Below are 21,163 nucleotides of genomic sequence, written 5' to 3' on the forward strand. Positions count from 1 at the left end.
CAGTATGCACTACAGTTAAGGGTGAACAAAGGCTCTTCCTTTTTGAAAACCTCTGCCAAAATGAATAAAGCTAAAGACAGTAAAAATAATTGACTCGTAGCCTATGTATTAAACTTCACTGTGGCACTCAAGCAACATCACATATCTTTGGATTTGGACTATGCAAACATCTAGCTATAACACAGATACATTTTATGAAAACAAGTTTTAAAGGGGTCATGAACTGCAATGTGTTATTGTTTTATGATGTTTCCTGTGGTGCACTTATAATGTTAGTATGATTTTTACATCAAAAGGTTGCAGTGATGATCATTGTAGCCGATCACAGACATGTTGAGCTCATGAATGCCGTGATCTCGTCATTGTGACTCGATTTCTGCTCTCTCATGAATGCTTTCATCATAACTAACAGTGCAAACACAATGAAAATTAGAGATTTGTTGATTATAACAGGAGTTTTGGTGAGAGTCCAGAACTCAGTCACTGATAAACTCGCGCTGATTGTAAAGGAGTGTTCTTAGATCGCTTTCTATTTATAATTTAATCACAGTAAATAACAGATTATTTTCATCCTACTAAGAGAAACAATGTGAAGTTGAGTGTTTAGTCACTGTTTTTTTTTTTTGTTTTTTTACTGACTCATAGACTAAATTAACATTTGGACTTGAGTGTAATAGTAACATTGTGATTGACACTGTGGTCAGTATTTGATGAATTCCTGACTTCCTGAGCAAAATACTGACCTAGAGCCAACACTTCTTCACAGCTCGGTGATTAGAAACATGTCAGTATCTCCACATAATTTATCATTTTTACAATCTTTTAAATTAAAAAACAATCTTTTGGCTTTCTGTGCTTATGTAGTAGTGGATGTCCAAGCAAATCCTGACAGGAAAAATGCAGCTCAAGTTCCTTATCGGCCTTTATTTCACAGCTACTAAAATCTGATCGACGTGCAATTCAGTCTATCTCTGACAGGCTTAAACCCTGTTTATAATGACAGCGAGAAACATGACACAATAAAACTAGAACATTCCCATTATAATTCATGAGGTTGTCTACACTGTAGACCGCTTTCTTGCCGTGTAACCATGCGGTAAATCTCCGATTCCAAGATCGTTTGATGAGAACACAATCAAATGTGTTAAAAAGGCTAAACATTGACTGTGTATTTGTGTTGTTTTAGTCTGTTACAGTTACATGAAAGGGATAGTTCTCCCAAAAATGGACATTATGTCATCATTTACTTACCCTCATGTCGTTCCAAACCCGCATGTCTCGAAAAAGGAGAAATTTATAGCACAATGTTCAACTGGTGAAAGTAAAGGGTGACCACAGTTGTCAAGCAAAATGTTCCACACACAAAGCTGTCGCATGACTTCAGAAAACCGGAAATATAGTGCACACATCATACACTCTCAGATAAAAAAAATTGCAAAAGCAAAAAGGTTCTAATATGCAACATTTAGGTACTAAAATGTATACTTTTTGGCCATCTAGTGGTTTAAATGAGAATAAAGTAAAAAAAAAAATAAAAAAAACACTTTAGAGCCTTTAGCCCCGTCGTACCCTTCCTTGAGGTTCTAATATGCACAAAGGTACAAAGGTGTAGCATTTGAAAGGGTCCCACCCCAGTGACAGCTTTTGTTCCCTTTTTCTGAGTGTATGGACTAATGATATGATGCTTTTTTTATAATTTGTCATTCACTTTTTGAAGTGGCCATTCACTTGCATTGTGTAGTAAAGATAGTAGTGAATTCTGGTTTTTCTCTGAACTAACCTATTTAGAAATATACATTTCTTACTTTTAAACACATCTTGACTTTTGAGCATTTCTACCGTATCTTTCGAACATATACAGCAAATTTGTATGGTCCATTAGTTTTAACCAAACATTATTCTTAGCATATCTCTGTTTAGAAGGAGATTTGAGAATCCTCCTGTCTGTTATGCTCAATAATCCTCGTTAGGAAATGAATACCTTACAATAATCCACTGCATTCCACCAGCCAGCCATAAACAAATTCTGCGGCTTTGCTAAGTGTGTCTAGAGAAAGAGCCCTGCAGGATGAAAAAGAAAAAAAACGAAACGTCGTGCTAGGCCAGAAATAGACGGAAGGAAGGTGGAAGGAATCTGCTGATTGTTTTGGAGTTTGGTGAGTTTTTCGTGGTGTGCGGTGGATGAAGGGTCAGAGATGGCAGCGGACCCCAGAGATGGAGTCTGGATTAGAGGAGATTTAGTCGATGTGGAGGTGCAGACGTCCTGCAGGGAGAGATCTACATGCGCGGATGTTTGCTTTGCTACTGCTTTAATGACAGGGTTAATAAAGTAATCTCTCTGTCGTTCTCTATTTCTGAGATGTTCTGGTGGTACAGATTGAGAGTTCAGAGTGGTTCTCTGGTTTAGAAAACAGCATTCACTGTTTTGTTTATGTTTCATGTTCATGTTTTTGAGTTTGCTTTGCTCACAGTCATGTGCTGCGTCCCAATTCGCCTACTTATACTACGTCCTAAAAGTGTGTACTCTTTTTGTGAACAAAAAGTAGATACTTGTGTGTAGCAGAAAAGTATGCAAGCTTCAGGACATACTGCTTCGTCATCTTTAACGGACTCTGTCACTTAGTTCATCCCGTCACCGTTAAACTGCCCTGTCAATCATCGTCAGATTCGTCACAGTTCAAATCCCCCACATTCAGTTTCATTTCCTACCGTATCGGAGAGAAATGTAGCCGCACGTTGATCTCCAATGTGTGTGTCTTTAATGCAGAGACCCTCCTCGTGTGTTTGCAGTTTAACAATAATGATGCTTTTAAAAGTGAATGGCCAAAATGCAGCTGCATGTGAAATATAATGTGGACAACACTGGATAAATATCTTTTCGTCAGGTTAAATACTGATAGTTGGTCACTCAAGCCCCTTTATCTAAACTTCTCTACTTAACTGCCTGACTCTCATACCCGCCATGTTTGTAGTTTTTTAACACTTTTTATCCACGTTTGTAGTTCTAATCGAATCCTCGTCCAACTCGCAATGGGTTGTGGGCAATATCAGCCGTTAAGAATGCGCATCGATCCGTACTCAATCGATCGGAAATAGTAAACCATCCGGGTATCTTTGGAATACTCTTTTCAACATACTACGATTTGGGACATACTAATTCTATTTTCGAATACTATTTCGTATGGAAAGTAGGGCTGCACGTTTTCAAGTTTTTCATTAACCGTTAACCGATGCCCTTAGCGGTTAATACTCGGTTAACCATAGTGTGTGTCAGGGTTATTATTTTTAGTTTATTAATTTGACGACCGCCATCTCGGTAGTGAACGCGCCTATAGAGAGAAATTCACATCATGGATTACCTAATCAGAGAGTAGCCTATTTCTTTTCGTTTTAAATTGTTAAAAGACATTTCAAGCTTTCTTAAGATATATTTCATGTCTGTGAGGTCTATGCTGAGTTTCGTTAAATTAGGATGAGATGCGCGCTCCAGTTCACGAGCAATGCTAGTGGCCGCGAGGGCGCCTGCAGGATTAGGGCATGTAGTAAAATATACAGCCGAGAATGATTCACACAGCGTTTGATTCGCGCGGCTGAGCCTCTCCCGGCAGAGAGTTCAAGCATCTGTGGACTCGTTCCTTCAGCTCTGGCCATCTTGCTTTCAGTCCGCGATTAGCTTTTTTTGTTTTTTTCATTACAGTTAAAGTAACGTCTGCTTTTCGCTAGTCCCTCACAAGTTTCTCACTTCAAACTTTCTTTCTTCTGATCCGTTATGCACAGCGCGCGCGGCTCCCGCTCTGCTTCTGCCCTAATGCGACTTATAGTCCAGTGTGACTTATGTTATTTTCCTCTTCATGGCGCATTTTTTGACTGATGCGACCTATACTCCGGAGCGACTTATAGCCTGAAAAATGCGGTAAGCACTGCATTGCAATACTTACATTTTGCCCCGTCACTCTCAATTTTAAAGTGCTCCCACACTCTACTTTTCTTTGCCTGCTTCATGTTAGAAACTAAGCTGGTCATGACTTCTTCTTGTGGATATCACAAATGTCTGGGAGCGCTCTGGTGGTCTCTATTGGTGCAAAAATATATTACAACTAAATTCAAAGCACGTCATTGACGCCACTTAACCGAGCAAAATGTTTCACTCGGTTACGCAATTTTTAACGGTTAATCGGTTAATCGGTTAACCATGGACACCCCTAATGGGAAAGTATGCGAATTGGGTCGCAGGGATGCTTTCTGTTGTGTCATGTATTTCCTGGTCTTGTCATGTGACTCTCATTGAGCCAGTCATGTGCTCCCTTGTCTTGTGTTCCTGTGTCATCATGTTGTCATTGGTTTATTGGTTCATCATTGTTCACAGGTGTCCCTTGTCTTGTCAATAGCCCTTTTGTATTTAAGCCCTCATGTTTGCCGTGTGTTGTCTCATTTTGGAAGGCTGCGTCCTCCGGAGGTCGCATTCGAAGGCTGCATACGTCATAAGGCTGTCTCATTTAAAAAAAAAAGTGAGTAGGATACTCCAAATGTGACCTTCGAATGTGGCCTTCTTTCACAGGATTTCGGAGTGTGCATGAGGTGTATCCTTCACCTCTGCAGATAATCTACAAATCTTTGCGTTGCCGTTATCAACCGTCATTATTTTGACAAAAAATGGCACCACCGCGGCACCGCCAGAGAAATATACAAGCTTAGATGTGGTGTTTAAATGTAAGTAGTTTAAGCTTGTTTGTTTTTTAAGCTGTTTGTTTTTTAAGCTTTTTTAAGCTCAAACAGATAGTTGTGGAAAACAGGATTACAAGTGTTACGTGCGTTTTAAATGTTAAGAACAGTACATTGCTGTCAAGGCAAGAAATATTTCCTAGTCATTTTCAAGTTATAAATAATTTTCATTCATATAACTGCCGTGAGAGCGCAACGAGGCTGAACGTGTTGTCTTAGCTACGTGATACGTCCTGCCTTTGTTAGGGTTAGCTAACCGTAACCCTAACCCTGTCCTACAAAGGACGTCTCGTTTAATTCTGATTGAGGACACTCCGTATACTGCATCCTACACAGGACGTGTCCTCCGGAGGACGCAGCCTTCGAAATTAAACGAAATGAGACACAGCTTTTGTCTGATACTGAATGGGTAATCTGCTGTGTTGGTGAGGTTTATGCCATGCCATACCATGTCAAGTTTTTGTTTTATGTTTATGATTTTAAGTTTAATAAAGAGACTGCACTTGGCACTTGGGTTCTGAAGCTCGCCTGCAGTGGATGTCAATTGTTACAATAATGATAACAAATGTAATAAAAGACTTGGGAATGGATTACATCGTCAAAAGTGATGCAGACCTGAACTTTGACGTCACCCGAAAAAGAAAGTCGTTTCAGAGGCAGAGCAAGTTATTACAGTTTGATGAAAGATTATGAAGACAAACAGTTTTTTCTTTTAGAATAATGTACGCTAATGAATCTTGCGCAAAAAGACCAGGGACATGTTTAAGAACGTAAATATAGAGTTTATTTTGATTTCATGTTGACCTAAGAGTGCGGCGTCTCTTATTCTGTTGGTGAGCAGATTCGGAAGAATGTTTATTTTCCTTATGAAACAGATATTGATGGAATCATTATTCATTCAATTATTTAATAATGTAATAATAATTTTACATTTATTTATTGGTGTACTGTAAATCACCAAAATGCCAAAACCGTAAAAAATAACGACTTATTTCCATTATAAGAGGCTGTGAATAAATCCTGGAATTTATGCAGTTATTTTTAAATGATTCTGTCTGTATGAATCATTATAATATATTACGGCATGTAATATCATAAGACAATCCTTTGTATTTCTCAGTTTTTTATGTTAGCTTTTTATCTTTGTTTTTGTTTTTTTAAATTTGAGTTGCCACCAAAATATTAAACAGCACAGCTATTTTCAACATTGATAAAAAGACATGTTTCTGAAGCACAAAATTAGCACAATAAAATCATATACAGTACATGTATAGGATATATTAATTATATATATTTAATATATATCAAAATTGTTTACCATTTTAGCACAATAAAATCTAGATAGATAGATAGAATTGTGCTAAAACATTTGTGCTGCTTAATATTTTGAAGGTAAAGTTACATTTAAAATCAATATTGATTTGTGTGTAATACTAAACTATGATACTTTTTTTTTTCAAGCCTTGTAATTCAGTATTTGTCCTCATGTAACTTATAATAATTCTAGTGGCTAAAAATATGGGCTGTTAACAGAAAAGTTATCGGTTCAAACCCCACAAAGGTTAATCCATGAACTATTACCAATGTTCCCTTGAGCAAAACACTTAACCCCAGGTTGCTCTGTAAGTGTACTGTAAATCACTTTGTCAGCTAAATGACAAAATAGTAACTCGTTTTAAAACAAAACCATGATTCATTGTCATTGTGAGGCCATCACGAAACACTTACTGGAATTCACGCTGCTATGTTTTTGAAAATGATGTAATCTGCATGAATCTTTGTGAAGCAAACAACCCAACACAGTCTCTCTGAAGTGATCTCTTGTAAACATCTGCGGTGCATATGAATGATCGTCCGTGTCGGGACTGTATGTAGATTGCTGTGACTCAAACGCTAGTCAGCAGTAAGCAGCTCTGAAGTGCTTTACCTTCACATTGCTGGTGGCTTACAGTACATCACAGGAAGCTCCAGTCAAACTGAGATGAAACATCTGGTTTTGGTTAATGCTTCTAAAGCCGATCCAACTGAATCCAGATCAGCGTTCCCAAGCTGGACTCGTCCTATGTGATTTTAATCCAAGGCAGGAAGCTCGGGTCAATTAATCGGTCAGGGCAAACTGTGTCTTTGGGGAGTCAACAGCAACAGAACAAACCCCAACCTTTTGCATTCTTGTTTACGTTAATTAATTTTTGTAAACCAACCATCATGTCTTAATTATGACTATAATAAACAGAAGTGTAAATGCCGGGACATTGAGTGTGCTTTGAAGAAATTGAAATATCACTATTATTTATTTCTAACAGACAGTCTCTACATCTTTATTCTGACAGACCACATAAAGCACATGCCTTTCCCTCAGGGTTTAACCTGTTTATTTCCATTGTGGTAAAATTATCCTTCATTAGTCCTTCTCTCAGGGGTCTTGTGGTCTTGGTGATGCCATATTTATTTTTGCGGAGCTCAGAGTCTTTTGGGACTAAGAGGGTCACTATACCGCACCTTTGCCTGGCACTGGGTCTTCTCCCTGAGGAATTAAAACCCACTGGCCAGGGAAAAAACCCTGTGTTTGATAAACTGTCCAGCTTTGAGTCCACACTGTTGAGTGCATCGAGGACACGTCACAGCCACAAAAGGGGCCCTCGTAAAAGAAAATATTGAGATATTAATATTAATACAAATATAGAGATAATAATGTCGAGATATTTCCTCGACCCGTCTGAAACATGAAATGACAAATGGAACTACTGTATATAGTTACAGTTCTGGTCAAAATTATTGGCAGCCCTGGTAAATGTGATCAAAGATGGCTGTAAAATAAATCTGCATTGTTTATCCTTTTGATCTTTCATTCCCAAAATGTGCACATTGAAGTAAAAGAATTGAAAGTTGGTGAAAATCACATTATGAAATAAATGCTTTTCTCCAAAACATGTTGGCTACAATTATTGGCAACCCTAGAATTTTAATAGAATTTAGTAATACATGTCTATATTCCCATTAATATTTACATTTTTAGCACACCAGGGTGACTAGGAGCGTGAATTTGTCCAGCTATGACTTCCTGTTCCACAGGAGTATAAATTTAAGGAAACACAAAGGCCAAATTCCCCTAATCATTCATCACAATGAGTAAAACCAAAGAATATAGTTCTGATTGTTGAGCTTCACAAAATAGAAAGTGGCTGTATGAAAATAGCTAAAGCATTGGAAATCCCCATCATAATTAGGAAGTTCAAATCAACTAAAGATGATCTGAATCTGCCTGGAAGAGGACGTGTGTGTATATATGGTCTTAATGCACGAGAGCAGGAGAGTGGACAAAGACTCTCCAAGGATCAGAATTGCAGAGATTAGTTGAGTCTTGGGGTCAGAATAAAATAAATGATCAAACAACCCCTACATCACCACATGTTGTTTGGGAGGGTTTCAAGAAAAATCCTCCTCGCTCATTCCAAAACAAACTCCAGCAGATTCAGTGTCAGATGACACACACAAAAAATGTTTTGGCAGCAAACCCACCAGATGGTGCACATGTAACCCCTTCGGTTTGAACAGCCCACTCCAAGCGGGACTCGAACCCAGGGCTGCCGGCATGAGAGTCGGACGCTCTAACAAGGAGGCTACAACCTCCTGTGTCAGTCTCTTGAGCATCTCTTGAGGTCAGAGGAGTGAGGTCTACTTGCACACCAACTACTAGCTGGCCTCCGTTACACACACAAGGATAAAAAGTACCCCGTGCCCACAGTTACATACCCCACTGGATCTTTAATGTTATGGGCCTATTTTTTAGCTGGAGGTCCTGGACATCTTGTACATGGTGTCATGGATTCTAGCAAATGCCAACAGATAGAAAATCTAAACCTGACAGCCTCTGTTAGAAATTTTATAATGGGCAGTAGTTGAATCTTCCATCAGGACAATGATCTGAAACAAACATCAAAATAAAAAATTGGGGGAAAAGAAGATCAAAAGAATAAACAATACAGATTTTGGGCTATAATGTAACAATCAGGTGCACTTAGGGCGTGTCTTAATACACTTTTGCTAACAACGGGAAAAAACGATGGCCGTGCCAGGCGGATGGTCCAAAATGGTTGTACCTTGTCTCTTAAGGACTAATGGAATGGGGACGAGTCCATTTGCTATTTAATAGGGGTGTCCCCGACGAAGGATTTACTAAATCAGAATTTTCTAATCTCTCTATGGCCAACCGATAGTCGAATCATCTATGTGTGTGTAAACCATAGACCGGAAAAAATAAACTATATAAACGGGTTGGAAAGGGCAGGACACTAGTCAGCAGGAGGCTAAGAATATTTTTATTTTACTTTACAAACGGCACACAGCCACCAATTTTAATAAAGTGATCAAAACTAGGCTACTTTGAGTGCGTTTATATGCACGTTCTTAAGCCGATTGTGCCTAAAGGGGGTCGCACACCGGACTGAAGCTCAGCGCTGTGTCTCAGGTATCTCACACCAGGCAGACGTGAACATTATGTACGCGCAAGCTCAATTTTGAATCGACTTCTGACAGAAGAGCTGCACGATGAGTGTATCTTGTAGCACAGGGTGTAATTAGTATGTACATTCACGATTTGAGGGAAATATACATTTAATCGCCGCGGACAGGCGTCGAATGCCGCCGTTGGTGTATGTGTGTTCGGATTTTAAACGCGTGGCACGTCTGGTGCAAAGCTCAGTGCCCTTAAAGGGGCGATCGCTCAGCGCCGTGACACGTCTATAACACTAAAATTGAGTAAAATTGAGTAAAATTAACACCATATTGCCTAAAATGGAATGATCCTCGTTTCATAACACCCGCAAAGATTCGACCATGAGATCAGTGGTCGAATCCGGTCCTGCATATAGATGCATCGAATCTCCGACTATTAGGGGTCACCCCTACTATTTAAACAATGTGGCACTGGATGTGAAAATGCTAACTGCATCGGGCTGAAACTAGCAAAAAACACCTCCATCGCGCCTAACGTCGAATTTTATAATAGGTCCTTATATTTACCAGGGGTGCCAATAATTCTGACCACAACTGTATATGCAAATAAAGTCAATGAGACTGAAAATACTCTTGATACAGTGAATATATGCAACAAATCTCATTCTCCTCCTTCTGTCAAGAACTTCTGACATGTTTTGTGCTTTGAGGGTCATTCAAAACTTTTCTTTAAGCAAAATGCAACATCATAATTTTCTTTCCTTTGCCCAACAGTTAGAAAACTACATCCAGCAGAAGACGGGGATGGTGCATATTCAAGCTGATGCTGTCCATAACCAGACGGCCACTATGCTGGAGATCGGCACCAATCTGCTCACCCAGACCGCTGAGCAAACCAGAAAACTCAATGTGGTTGAGGCCAAGGTAATCACATCATAGAAAGGCAGGAATGCATACTTTATCTGTGTCATTAAATAAAACTAACATTCAAAAGTTTGGAGTAGTGTAAATTAATACTTGTATTAAGCAAGGATGGTCAAAATTAAAATAGTCAAAAGTGACAGTGAAGACGTTTATAATGTTACAACATTTTTATGTTTCAAATAAAGGCTGTTCTTTTGAACTTTATATTCATCATCAAAGAATTCGGTTTCCACAAAAATATGGAGCAGCACAACTGTTTTCAACATTGATAATAGTCCGAAATGTTTCTTGAGCAGCAAATCAGCACATTCGAGTGATTTCTGAAGGATCATGTGACACTGAAGACTGGAGTAATGATGCTGAAAATACAGCTTTGATTACAGGAATAAATTGCATTTGAATAAATATATTCAGTCTTAAATTGTACTAATATTTTCCAACATGTTACTGATGTACAACATACATTTCTGTCATTTCTATTATTTTTTTATTGTATTCCATCTTAAGGTTATAAACCAGACATCCAGAATTGCAATTCAGTTATTAGAGAATTCATTGTCAACAAACAAACTGGAGAAGGAGCTCTTAACGCAGATTTCAGAAATCTCAAAACTTCGAGACAAGAACAGGTAAGACTTTTTAAAATCTGTTTAGTTAAAATCTTTGTTTATTTCTCTTATTTCTTTTTATCTTTTATAAAGTCCAAGAGCAATGTACACTAAAAACTGCTAATGTTTTAGTCAAGTTAAAGAGATTGTTTACAGGTGTCATGAACTGAGAAATCAAATTATCCTTGAGCACGAGATAAGGATCTTTATTCTCAACAATGTGAATGTCTCAGTTGAGCATTATTCTTTGGGAAATCAATCACAATTTCGCCGCAGACTTTGCAAACAGACTTTTACGATACAGTAACGCCACAACATGTGTTATTCTAATGCCTGATCTGAGACCAGTGATTGCTGATATGTAATGATTCATGTACAGTCAGATGTTCTTTGTGTCAGTAAATCAAACCAGTGACTAAACACTCAACTTCACATTGTTTCTCTTAGTAGGATAAAAAAAAAACTGGTATTTAGACTGTGATTCACACTGAAGTCTCACAGCAGACACGTTCCTTTAAACAGAGCAATCTGATCAGAGGCTAAAATCAGGGTAGGAAAAATGCCTACTAAAAAAATCATACTAACATTATAAGTGCACCACAGGAAACATTATAAAACAATAAAACCATGCAGTCCATATCCCCTTAAATGCGAATGTTTCAACCTAAACAATATATGTCAATTGTTGGTCCCAAACAGCACTGAGATGGAAAGAAATTCACCAAATTCTCTATAGGGCGAAATAGCTCTATACTCCTACTCTATAATGCTTTTAATTTCTCCCATGATATTGTCATAGGAGAAACATCAAAGACACAACTGATGCTCTTATGAATCATAACTGAGGACTTCATTATGTAATTGTGCTCATTACAACTCAGACCAATCACAGAGCAATAAGATCTTCCAGTGCGAGTCATTTTTATGGGTCGGATCGCATCTGCAACTGCACGCTCGCACAACTTTTGTCTCTCTTGTTGTTCTCCGACCAATATTTTCCCATAGTCGGCCAGCTCTGAGAGCACAGCAGGGGGAAAGGTTTTGTAAAGGGAAATAATCAGCCACTTAATTGATTGTTTGTAATGTTTAATAACTACTGAGTAAGCACAGCACACAAAGCAGACCCCAGGCAAGTTTCCTTTGCACACTTCCAGAGCTGGACAAAGGGTTTTCCCAGAAAGCTTTGTACTTGGCTCTCGCTAGATTAACCAGATAACACTTGTTGTCATTCAACTTTGACAACCAAATGAACTGTGTTGCGACGGATGTTTTAGCTGCATGGGGGCATCAGATGTAATTATAGTGGACCGCTACAAGCCAGAGCTATTCAATATTTCATGTTTGCTCATATGAGTGAGAACAGAGAGTTTTCAACCTTTCCAAGGCAACTTACAACTGTGCAAGTGAAAGTGTTCATAATTGCTCCCAGAATTGATGCGGGTTTAGCGAGGGTCAGCTTCATAGTATAATAGCTGCAAACAATTGCTCAGCATTGTGTACACATTACAAACTCTGGCAAAGGATTTCAACAGTCCTTGCCAATCGATTGTGCGAAAACTATTTGTGTAATCAATCATGAACAATTTATAAACATATAAGCATGGAGAACCACTAGCAACAAAACCATGCTTAATGACTATATCTACTGTAATTTAACAAAGCAAGCCTCCAGTTACATGGCTCGATGAAGTTTTGCTTTGCTTCCCAGTTATTTTCGTCCTCAAACCCTCGGGCGGTGTTATTTTTCAGCATTCACACACTTGCTCACTAAATCACTCACAGATTGAAGTCTGCAGGATTTTGCGGAGCTCCTCAGGAACTATTTTTTGTAGCAGTGGCTCGTTGTACGGCTGTAAATTTGTTTTGATCGATTCATGCTATCTCATCTGATCCAGACACTAGATCATGAATCTACATAAAGCTCAGCTCAGAGCTGATGGAAATCTCTGTCTCCATTTCCAAAAGGCCTAAAGTTCAGTAGACTTATTTCACATGACACTGCAATCCGCTAGACAGTAGCAAGCAAACAGCTGGAGTAACAATCTAACAATAGTTGGGCATTTCAAAATGGAAATATCACTCTTATTACATACACGCTGATGTGTATAACGCTTATATCGATAGCTGTACATGTATACATGAAAAGGAACTGCATAAATAACTACATTTTCACATTTACTAGGTTACTAGGTTATTCCAGCCATTTTGCTATGGTATTCGAAAAATAATAGTACATTTCTTTTCAACAAAGCAAATGTTTTATGGTCAAATTAATGTCTGTAGTACAAATGGCAAGGAATGGGTAAAGGGCCAAAATGTTTCGAATGGTTCTGAACACCGTTAATTATTTCAGAAATGTCCATCCTAATGTAGAATCCCTGTCGCTCTTTAGGAATTTCTCAGAAACATCTGGAAAGAGGTTGAAAAGGTTTCTCTTTTGACTCGAAGGGGACTTGTTATGCAAAATTCACTTTTACATGCTGTTTGAACATAAATGTGTCAGGAGTGTGTGTACACAACCACGCTATAATGGTAAAAATTCACCTACTTTTTGAAACCCCATAAATCATTAGCAGTCTCACAGAATTAGCCGTTTGCAGTTTCTATGCAATACGATGTCACTTTGCACAGGCCCCGCCCACAACTGCTGACGGACTCCGCCCTATTAGCACAGACCCCGCCCTGAGTGAGCTGTACACAGTCAGCCATGTTTATCTCCTCACCAGAGCATTTACTGTAACAGCAGCATTCAAGTAAGAAATGTGTTCTTATTAAACCTACAAATGTTATTCAGTCAAGAGCAGGGAGTGATTTTATGTTTATCTTTTCTTCTTTGATTCATATTAACAGTATATACGTATATAGCATTAGGTACTATATATTACACTGCTATCACTTTAATCCACAGATCTAATGTACACATGCAATTTCTTTCCCTGCTGTTTATGTTCACAGACATAACTGACTGTGTTTATGTAAACTTTGTGTGTTTTTGCCATAACCTTGAGTGTATTTTACAGTTTAAGTGCAATAAGACGTGAAAGAGATCTTAGTTTAATCCTCACGGGAAGCCATTTTTGCGCTCAGAAAAAAATATATCAGAAGTTTAGAGTGATATTAGAGGCATTAGAGTGATAAAACGCATGCAGATTATAAACTTTCATGAGAACCTTAATGCCATGTGAGCGCGACCGTGATATAAATAAAAATAATAATCGAAACCAAACAAAGGTTTTAGTTTTTGTCAGGGTATCAGAGGCAAGAGCTGTAATGGCTCCTCCCTCTTCTGAATAGGGGGCGGAGATCAGCAGCTCATTTGCATTTAAAGATGCATGCATGAAAACATGTTTTTCCTTCCAAAAATATGCATATACAACATGGTATAATGAATTATCTGTGGTGTATTTTGAGCTGAAACTTCACAAACACATTCTGCCTGTGTACAACATGTAATAAAAAGTAAAAGAGGCGTAATAGGTCTCCTTTAATGTTAATAATGAATTCATTATTGTTTCCACCAGTCATTTGGAGAGTAAGGTCCTAGTCCTGGAGTCGCAGCAGAGGACAGAGTTGGAAGACATGAAGGAGGAGAAAGAGCGACTGCAGGACCTGGTAAAGAGACAGACAGCTGCCATTACGGCTCTGGAGAGACAGCTGAGAGCGGCCAGCAGCAACAACTCAGCCCTGCAAAGACAGCATCAGCAGCTCATGAAGTCTGTACACACACTTATTGGCATGGTGTCTTCTGGGACAGGTGAGAGCACACAACTTTAACAATATATACTTAAAGCTGCATTCTGAAACTTTGTTTTTTTTTTTGGTTAAAAAAGATCCAGCCAATGTTCAAAACTATCTCCTTACCTGATTCACAACGGTAAGCTTGTATGTGTTATAATTTGAGTGGTAATGGTAGTTTTCCATAGGAAATTTGATCATAGCGCCGTTCATCTTTGCATCATTACGTCACGTCCGTACACATAACAGAGGAGTCTGGCTAGTAAGCTATCGCATATGAAGATGCTGCAGGTGGCGGATCATTTATAGCCTTTTCTCACAGCAGCTGGAATAATTAAATCTTTTTGATGGTGGATTGTAATCCAGAAAGGTCCAAACAACAATCTTCAGAGACAACTGGAGATCCACCCGCAGTCAAAAGCAAAAGATTAGATTTAATCACCATTGGCAGCGCGTTTTCGAGGCAGACATTTTATTTGCTAGTTCAGATGACATTTTGCTGGGAAAATTCGTATTTTGGTCATCCTTCCAAGTGATTTTGTACTGTGATCAGTATCTACAACGGTGCGGTGACTGACAGCCACACACACTCTTCAAAACATTAGATTTAATTCGCGCTCAGAGCCGCTGATGCACAGCCCATGTAAAGATGATAATTACAGAAATAACTGCAATTGCAGGTTTCAAACAGAGATGCCGAAACTTACGGACTGCAGCTTTAAACACAAGCCTCTAAACATATACTGTAATTTTAATGCATTTGATTATCATTGTAAATTGTTAAATATTATCAGAGGATATTAGTCTACAGTAACCTAGATTGTCTATCATGTCATATAAGTGCATGATGTTAAAGGGTTACTTCACCGCTTTTTCATATTAAACTCTGTTATTCCCTTAACTAAAATGAGTTGATACATACCTCTCTCGTCTCAGGGTGCGTTCACACTTGTCATGTTTGGTTCGATTAAAACGAACCCTGGTGCGGTTGCTCGGTTAGTGCGGTTCATTTGAACATATGTGAACGCTGCCACCCGAACTCTGGTGCGCACCAAACAAGCGGACCGAGACCGCTAAAAAGATGGGTCTCGGTCCGCTTCCAAACGAACTCTGGTGCGGTTCGATTGATATATGAACACAACACGGACCAAAGACATGTAAACGGACCAAAAACCGGACGTATAATGTCACAAGATGCCACGCATAATGCAGCTGATTTGACGACGCGGAAAGATCGGTGTACGTTATCCAAAATGAGTAACTTTAACGTTAGAGGGCAAACGAAGCAACGAGGAAGAGCCTCATCAATATTTGGTCTGACGAGCATGTTTCGAAAATGCTATAAAAACACACAAAAAGCATACCTGGCTCTTCTCATCAAAGTTCCTGTGTTGCCCATTATTAGCAGGTACAGACGACAGAACGGTCATCTCTTTTGCATAAGAGACGCCCGACTCTTTTCTGCACAACGGAGGAAATCCTGCTGCTGTTTTGAATGTTTTGAACATTTTATGAGCTCTTCATGAGTTCTCAGCGGGTAAAAATAATGCCACATGTACACGCATAAAATGATCGCCTTTAATCCAGCACACAGCGTTGTTTTGAACATTTCATGAGCTCTTCATGAGTTCTCTGGTAAAAAAATAATGCCATATGTGTTACACGCATAAAATGATCAAGTTTAATCCAGCACACAGCGTTGTTTTGAATGTTGTGAACATTTCATGAGCTCTTCATGAGTTCTCTGGTAAAAAAATAATGCCATATGTACACGCATAAAATAACCGCGCGTGTAATCCGCACACAGCATTGTTTTGCATGTTCGGTAAACGAGCTCCTACGTCATATAAACCGACCAATCAGGTTGTGAGCGTCTCCCTGTGCCTTTGGTTCGGTAACTTTAGGTTCGCTGTTAAAAATGCCCGTGTGAACGCTAAGCGGACCAGGACTATTATGTTTGTTTCTGTTTTCTGGTCCGGACCAAACTAAACAAACGAACCGAACTAAAAGTGTTAACGCACTGTCAGTGCGTGCACTTAATCTCTCTGACACGCGGTGACGATCTGATAGCATTTAGCTTAGCTCCCTAAGCCCAGTTCATTCACTATGGAACCAAACAGAGATCAAGTTAGAAGTACCAAACACCTCCATCTTTTCCCTATTTAAATACAGTTACACGAATAGCTGAACGATCAAGTATGGTGACAAAATAAAACATGGCGCGTTTCTAATCGGATTAAAAAGGAGAACTATAATGTGTGGCGGAATAGCACTTCTGAGAGTACTTCGGCTCGGCGCAGTAAAAAGTCCCGGCCGAAACATCTTCCCTCAGATCTCCCTATTGACAGAAATGAGAGAGTGAGGGGGAGGTGTGAGGGAAGATGTTTGGGCCGGGACTTTTTACTGCGCCGAGCCGAAGTACTCTCAGAAGTGCTATTCTCGCCATCAACTCGTTTAAGTTAAGGGAATAACATAGTTTAATATGAAAAGGCAGTGAAGTATCCCTTTAAAGCGCAACTGTGCTGCTGGTTGCTAGTAGGCCTGTTTCACTGGAAAGTGTGTCATAATACAGCATTTCTGATAATATTACATATTATCAAAAATGCATTTCATGTTGATTTTAATGTTTTGATTAGCTTGTGGCATCGCTGCAGTATTTCACTGTCTGTGAGGAAAGAAAACGAGTCAATCACTCAATCTCAACCACTAGAAAAGTTCTGTAAAAAAAGAAACTTGAGTGAATGATTCAATGACAAATACATGTTTACTAGTTACTTGTTGCCACCTACAGGTGTAACAATTTAATGGATACCTTACAAATCAGTGACGCTTCCATAGACATCAGTGTTTATATCCAACTCTAAACTTTAATGCCAGTACTTCTGTGATAATATCAAATTTGTGAAGCTGTTTCATACCTAAACCTGACCACTGCTCGCTCTGAGTCAGCGGCAGCGCCAACGCAGGTTTGAATGTTCGCTGTGATTTTGTCAAAGGTTTAAGACACTGCGAATCGTTTAGGAATGAGACTACGTGGGGGTTTGAATCGAGATTGCAATCTTTTAACGTTTAATTGTGCAGCTCTAATGTAAGGTTACTTGTCTGAGAATGACAGTCATGTCTGAATCTTGGGCTTACAACAGCTTTTAAATCTGGTGGCAGATTCTTAACATGACCTGAAAGTTTTGGTTAATTGACCGTGACACTAATGATAAATCGAGCAGCCGTGATTCATGGAGAACGAGGGGATAAGCTCTCGCTAGTGATGTCTTTGGCAGCGTTCTCTCATGTCTTGGATGAAGTTCACATGCGTCACAACACACACTGATAAGCTAAATCAAGACTGCAGCATTTTATATGGACAGAAGACATGTCATTTTATAAATGTTTGTCTGTGTGGAGGTTCATTCGAAGAACCAAATGTGCCGACATTTTAAAAATAAACGCTCTCTCTCAGATGAACAAACACATTGTGTTTAATGTTTAAATGACTCATCCCAAAACTAGACCACTAGCTTTCTATTTGAAAAGTTGAGGAATATAAATCTGGTTCTTTAGACAAGAGAAACAAAAAATGTGTTTGGTTGTGTCACAATGTGTGGTGAATCCACAACTTTAGCATGTGATGTCTGAGCACAAAAACCAACATCATACTGCATAACGACTCATCATCGGCTGTTCATCTAGGCCCGGTGCTAAATGTGCTGGTTTAGCGCTGCACTACACATATTTATTGTTATTTTAAAGGGATACTTCACTGACTTTTCATATTAAACTATGTTATTCCCTTAACTTAAACGAGTTGATACACACCTCTCTCGTCTCAGTGCGTGCACTTAATCTCTCTGACGCGCGGTGATGATCTGATAGCATTTAGCTTAGCCCACTAAGCCCAGTTCATTCACTATGGAACCAAACAGAGATCAAGTTAGGAGTACCAAACACCTCCACGTTTCCCCTTTTTAAATACAGTTACACGAATAGTTGAACGATCAAGTATGGTGACAAAATAAAACGTGGCGCGTTTCTAATCGGATTAAAAAGGAGAACTATAATGTGTGGCGGAATAGCACTTCTGAGAGTATTTCGGCTCGGCGCAGTAAAAAGTCCCGGCCGAAACATCTTCCCTCACATCTCCCTATTGACAGAAATGAGAGAGTGGGAGGGAAATGTGAGGAAAGCTGTTTCGGTCGGGACTTTTTACTGCGCCGAGCCGAAGTACTCTCAGAAGTGCGAATCCGCCATACATTATAGTTCTCCTTTTTAATCCGATTAGAGAAGTACCACGTTTTATTTTGTCACCATACTTGATCGTTCAACTATTCGTGTAACTGTATTTAAATAGGGAAAAGATGGAGGTGTTTGGTACTCCTAACTTGATCTCTGTTTGGTTCCATAGTGAATGAACTGGGCTTAGTGGGCTAAGCTAAATGCTATCAGATCGTCACCGCGCGTCAGAGAGATAAAGTGCACGCACTGAGACGAGAGAGGTGTGTATCAACTCGTTTAAGTTAAGGGAACATAGTTTAATATTAAAAAGGGGTGAAGTAACCCTTTAAGTCATTGTCACCTTCTTTCTATCTATGCTAATAAGGTCAATTTCAGTTTCAACACAAATGTTATTTTACTATTTTATCATCATTATTTTGAATTTGTTTTTATATATTTTTCTTTTAATGTTTTATTCGTTTTTGTTAATCTTCAGTTTAAGTTTGAGTACTTTCACTTAAACTAAAACAAAATTAAAAACGTAGCAAATAACTGCAATCAAATAAGTTTAAAGTCCCCCTGTGGTGAAAATCAAGTTTTTAATGTTGTTTATATTCCTATGTAAAGTTTTTAATATGTTTTGAGATAAACCATGTACAAAATCATAAGTCAACACCGTAACCAATCACGTCACGTGTGGACGGGGCTTTAGCATATCATTAACTATAATCGCTCTGGATCAGTGAAGTTTTAAGAGAAGCCTGGAATTATCCTGGAATATATTTCTGTTGATTATACAAGCCCTAAAATTTTACAAAACATTTTTTGTCCAGAAAGCTTATTATTATTTTGATTTTAGAAATGTTGGGTTATTTTTTTATTTAGTTTATACCTTTAAATTATTAGATTTGATCAATAAATAAATAATAATTTAAGCACATTCTTCACATTCTTTCAACTTAAATTTAAAATAACACAATTTCATGCATAACCCTTTTAATTCAGCTCAGAATATCTTGCATTGGGTGTCTTTGCGGACCTTGTGGGGGGGAAATAGTGTGACATTTCATGACACTTACAGCTCTGTATGGAGCAAATGAGCTGTTCTGCTTGGTCCTAAAGTCAGTTTCTCTTTAGTATGTATTCAAATACACATGTATTTATGACATTATAAAATAATTTTTGGTAAAGTTTTAGCATTTTTAGTTTGAATTTTGAGCATTGGGGGGGGTATATGTGTACTGAAGCATTTCATTCATTCCTAAAAGGGGTCAAATTGACTCTTGAGGGAAGGATTTGTTACTTTTTAAAATTTCAGTGACAAAACTCCTAGAATACGGTCAATTTTTTTGTGTATTCGTGGTTCAAATGTGACAGAAGTCCTAGGGTCTTAGACCACACTGATGAACACTCAATTTTTACAACAAAAAAAAAAAAAAAATTGGGTTTTGGGTCAAAATATTTTCGTTTATTATAATAAAATAATGTACAGATGACACGTGCTGGATTTACACAAGAGTAACACATTTTACTCTAGAATGACCATGCCACAATGGCCTTTTGTTGGATGATTATGTTTCTTACCTTCACATCATACTCTGAACCCCATTGTCACTATATTTTTTCTTCACAGGCTTCTCGACAGATGAGCAGCGCTTCAGAGACTGTGCCGAGGCCTATAAATCTGGTCATAACACCAGCGGCGTCTACCACATTTACATCGGAGACATGACGGAGCCAACCAAGGTGTGGGATGCGTTCTTTCACAAGTATGGGGAATCAGTGTGATATATCTTGGCTGTGACATACAGAACGAGGAGCAGCGCAAATGTAAGAGAGTGAGACTGAGATGTATCATATGCTTCTGACAGGTCTTTTGTGATATGGTGACAAGTGGAGGTGGCTGGACAGTATTCCAACGCAGAGCTAATGGAAGTGTGAACTTCCAGAAAGGCTGGAAAGAATACAAACTGGTGAGTGGACATAAAGCCAAAAATCACATAACATTTACATGTGACTGAACACTGTAACAGCATGCCGTTGTACAGACAAATGTTACTTATTACATTTGTAGACAATGATGAAACTCTTCATTGATCATGTAAGGGGTCATGAACTGTATTGTTTTATAATGTTTCCTGGGGTGCACTTATAATGTTTGTATGATTTTTACATCAAAAATTTTAATTTTCCTACCCTGATTTTAGCCTCTGTTTTTGCTCTGTCTGCTGTGAGACTTCAGTATAAAAGCCAGCCCATACGGAAATGTAATATATGTCTATATATGAAATATCAATATATGCGATATATGTGATATATAAAGTAAAAACATATATGAAACATATTAGAAATTGGAACAATTCCATATATTGACATATAAATGTATCCCATATATTATATATGTTAATGTATGTATAATACATATATTGACACATAGGTCTCATATATGAAATATCCTAATATGCTCATATAGAGTAAAAACATAAATGCACATATATGCACAGCATCAG

General features: G+C 38.5%; 1 protein-coding gene across 2 annotated transcripts in view; it reads left to right on the forward strand.

Annotated features, from left to right (window-relative positions):
* angpt4 (angiopoietin 4) overlaps positions 1-21,163 on the forward strand; it is an 89,642-nt gene that overhangs the window by 47,334 nt on the left and 21,145 nt on the right. For both annotated transcript variants that reach the window (XM_067460421.1, XM_067460420.1), the window contains exons 5-9: positions 9,952-10,101; positions 10,609-10,730; positions 14,231-14,463; positions 20,287-20,399; positions 20,525-20,626. In XM_067460421.1, coding sequence (XP_067316522.1) covers positions 9,952-10,101; positions 10,609-10,730; positions 14,231-14,463; positions 20,287-20,399; positions 20,525-20,626 — 720 coding nt within the window. The remainder of the gene's footprint in view (positions 1-9,951; positions 10,102-10,608; positions 10,731-14,230; positions 14,464-20,286; positions 20,400-20,524; positions 20,627-21,163) is intronic.

The sequence above is a fragment of the Pseudorasbora parva genome, chromosome 12 (assembly GCF_024679245.1).
Source record: "Pseudorasbora parva isolate DD20220531a chromosome 12, ASM2467924v1, whole genome shotgun sequence".
In the NCBI taxonomy this organism is placed as follows: domain Eukaryota; kingdom Metazoa; phylum Chordata; class Actinopteri; order Cypriniformes; family Gobionidae; genus Pseudorasbora; species Pseudorasbora parva.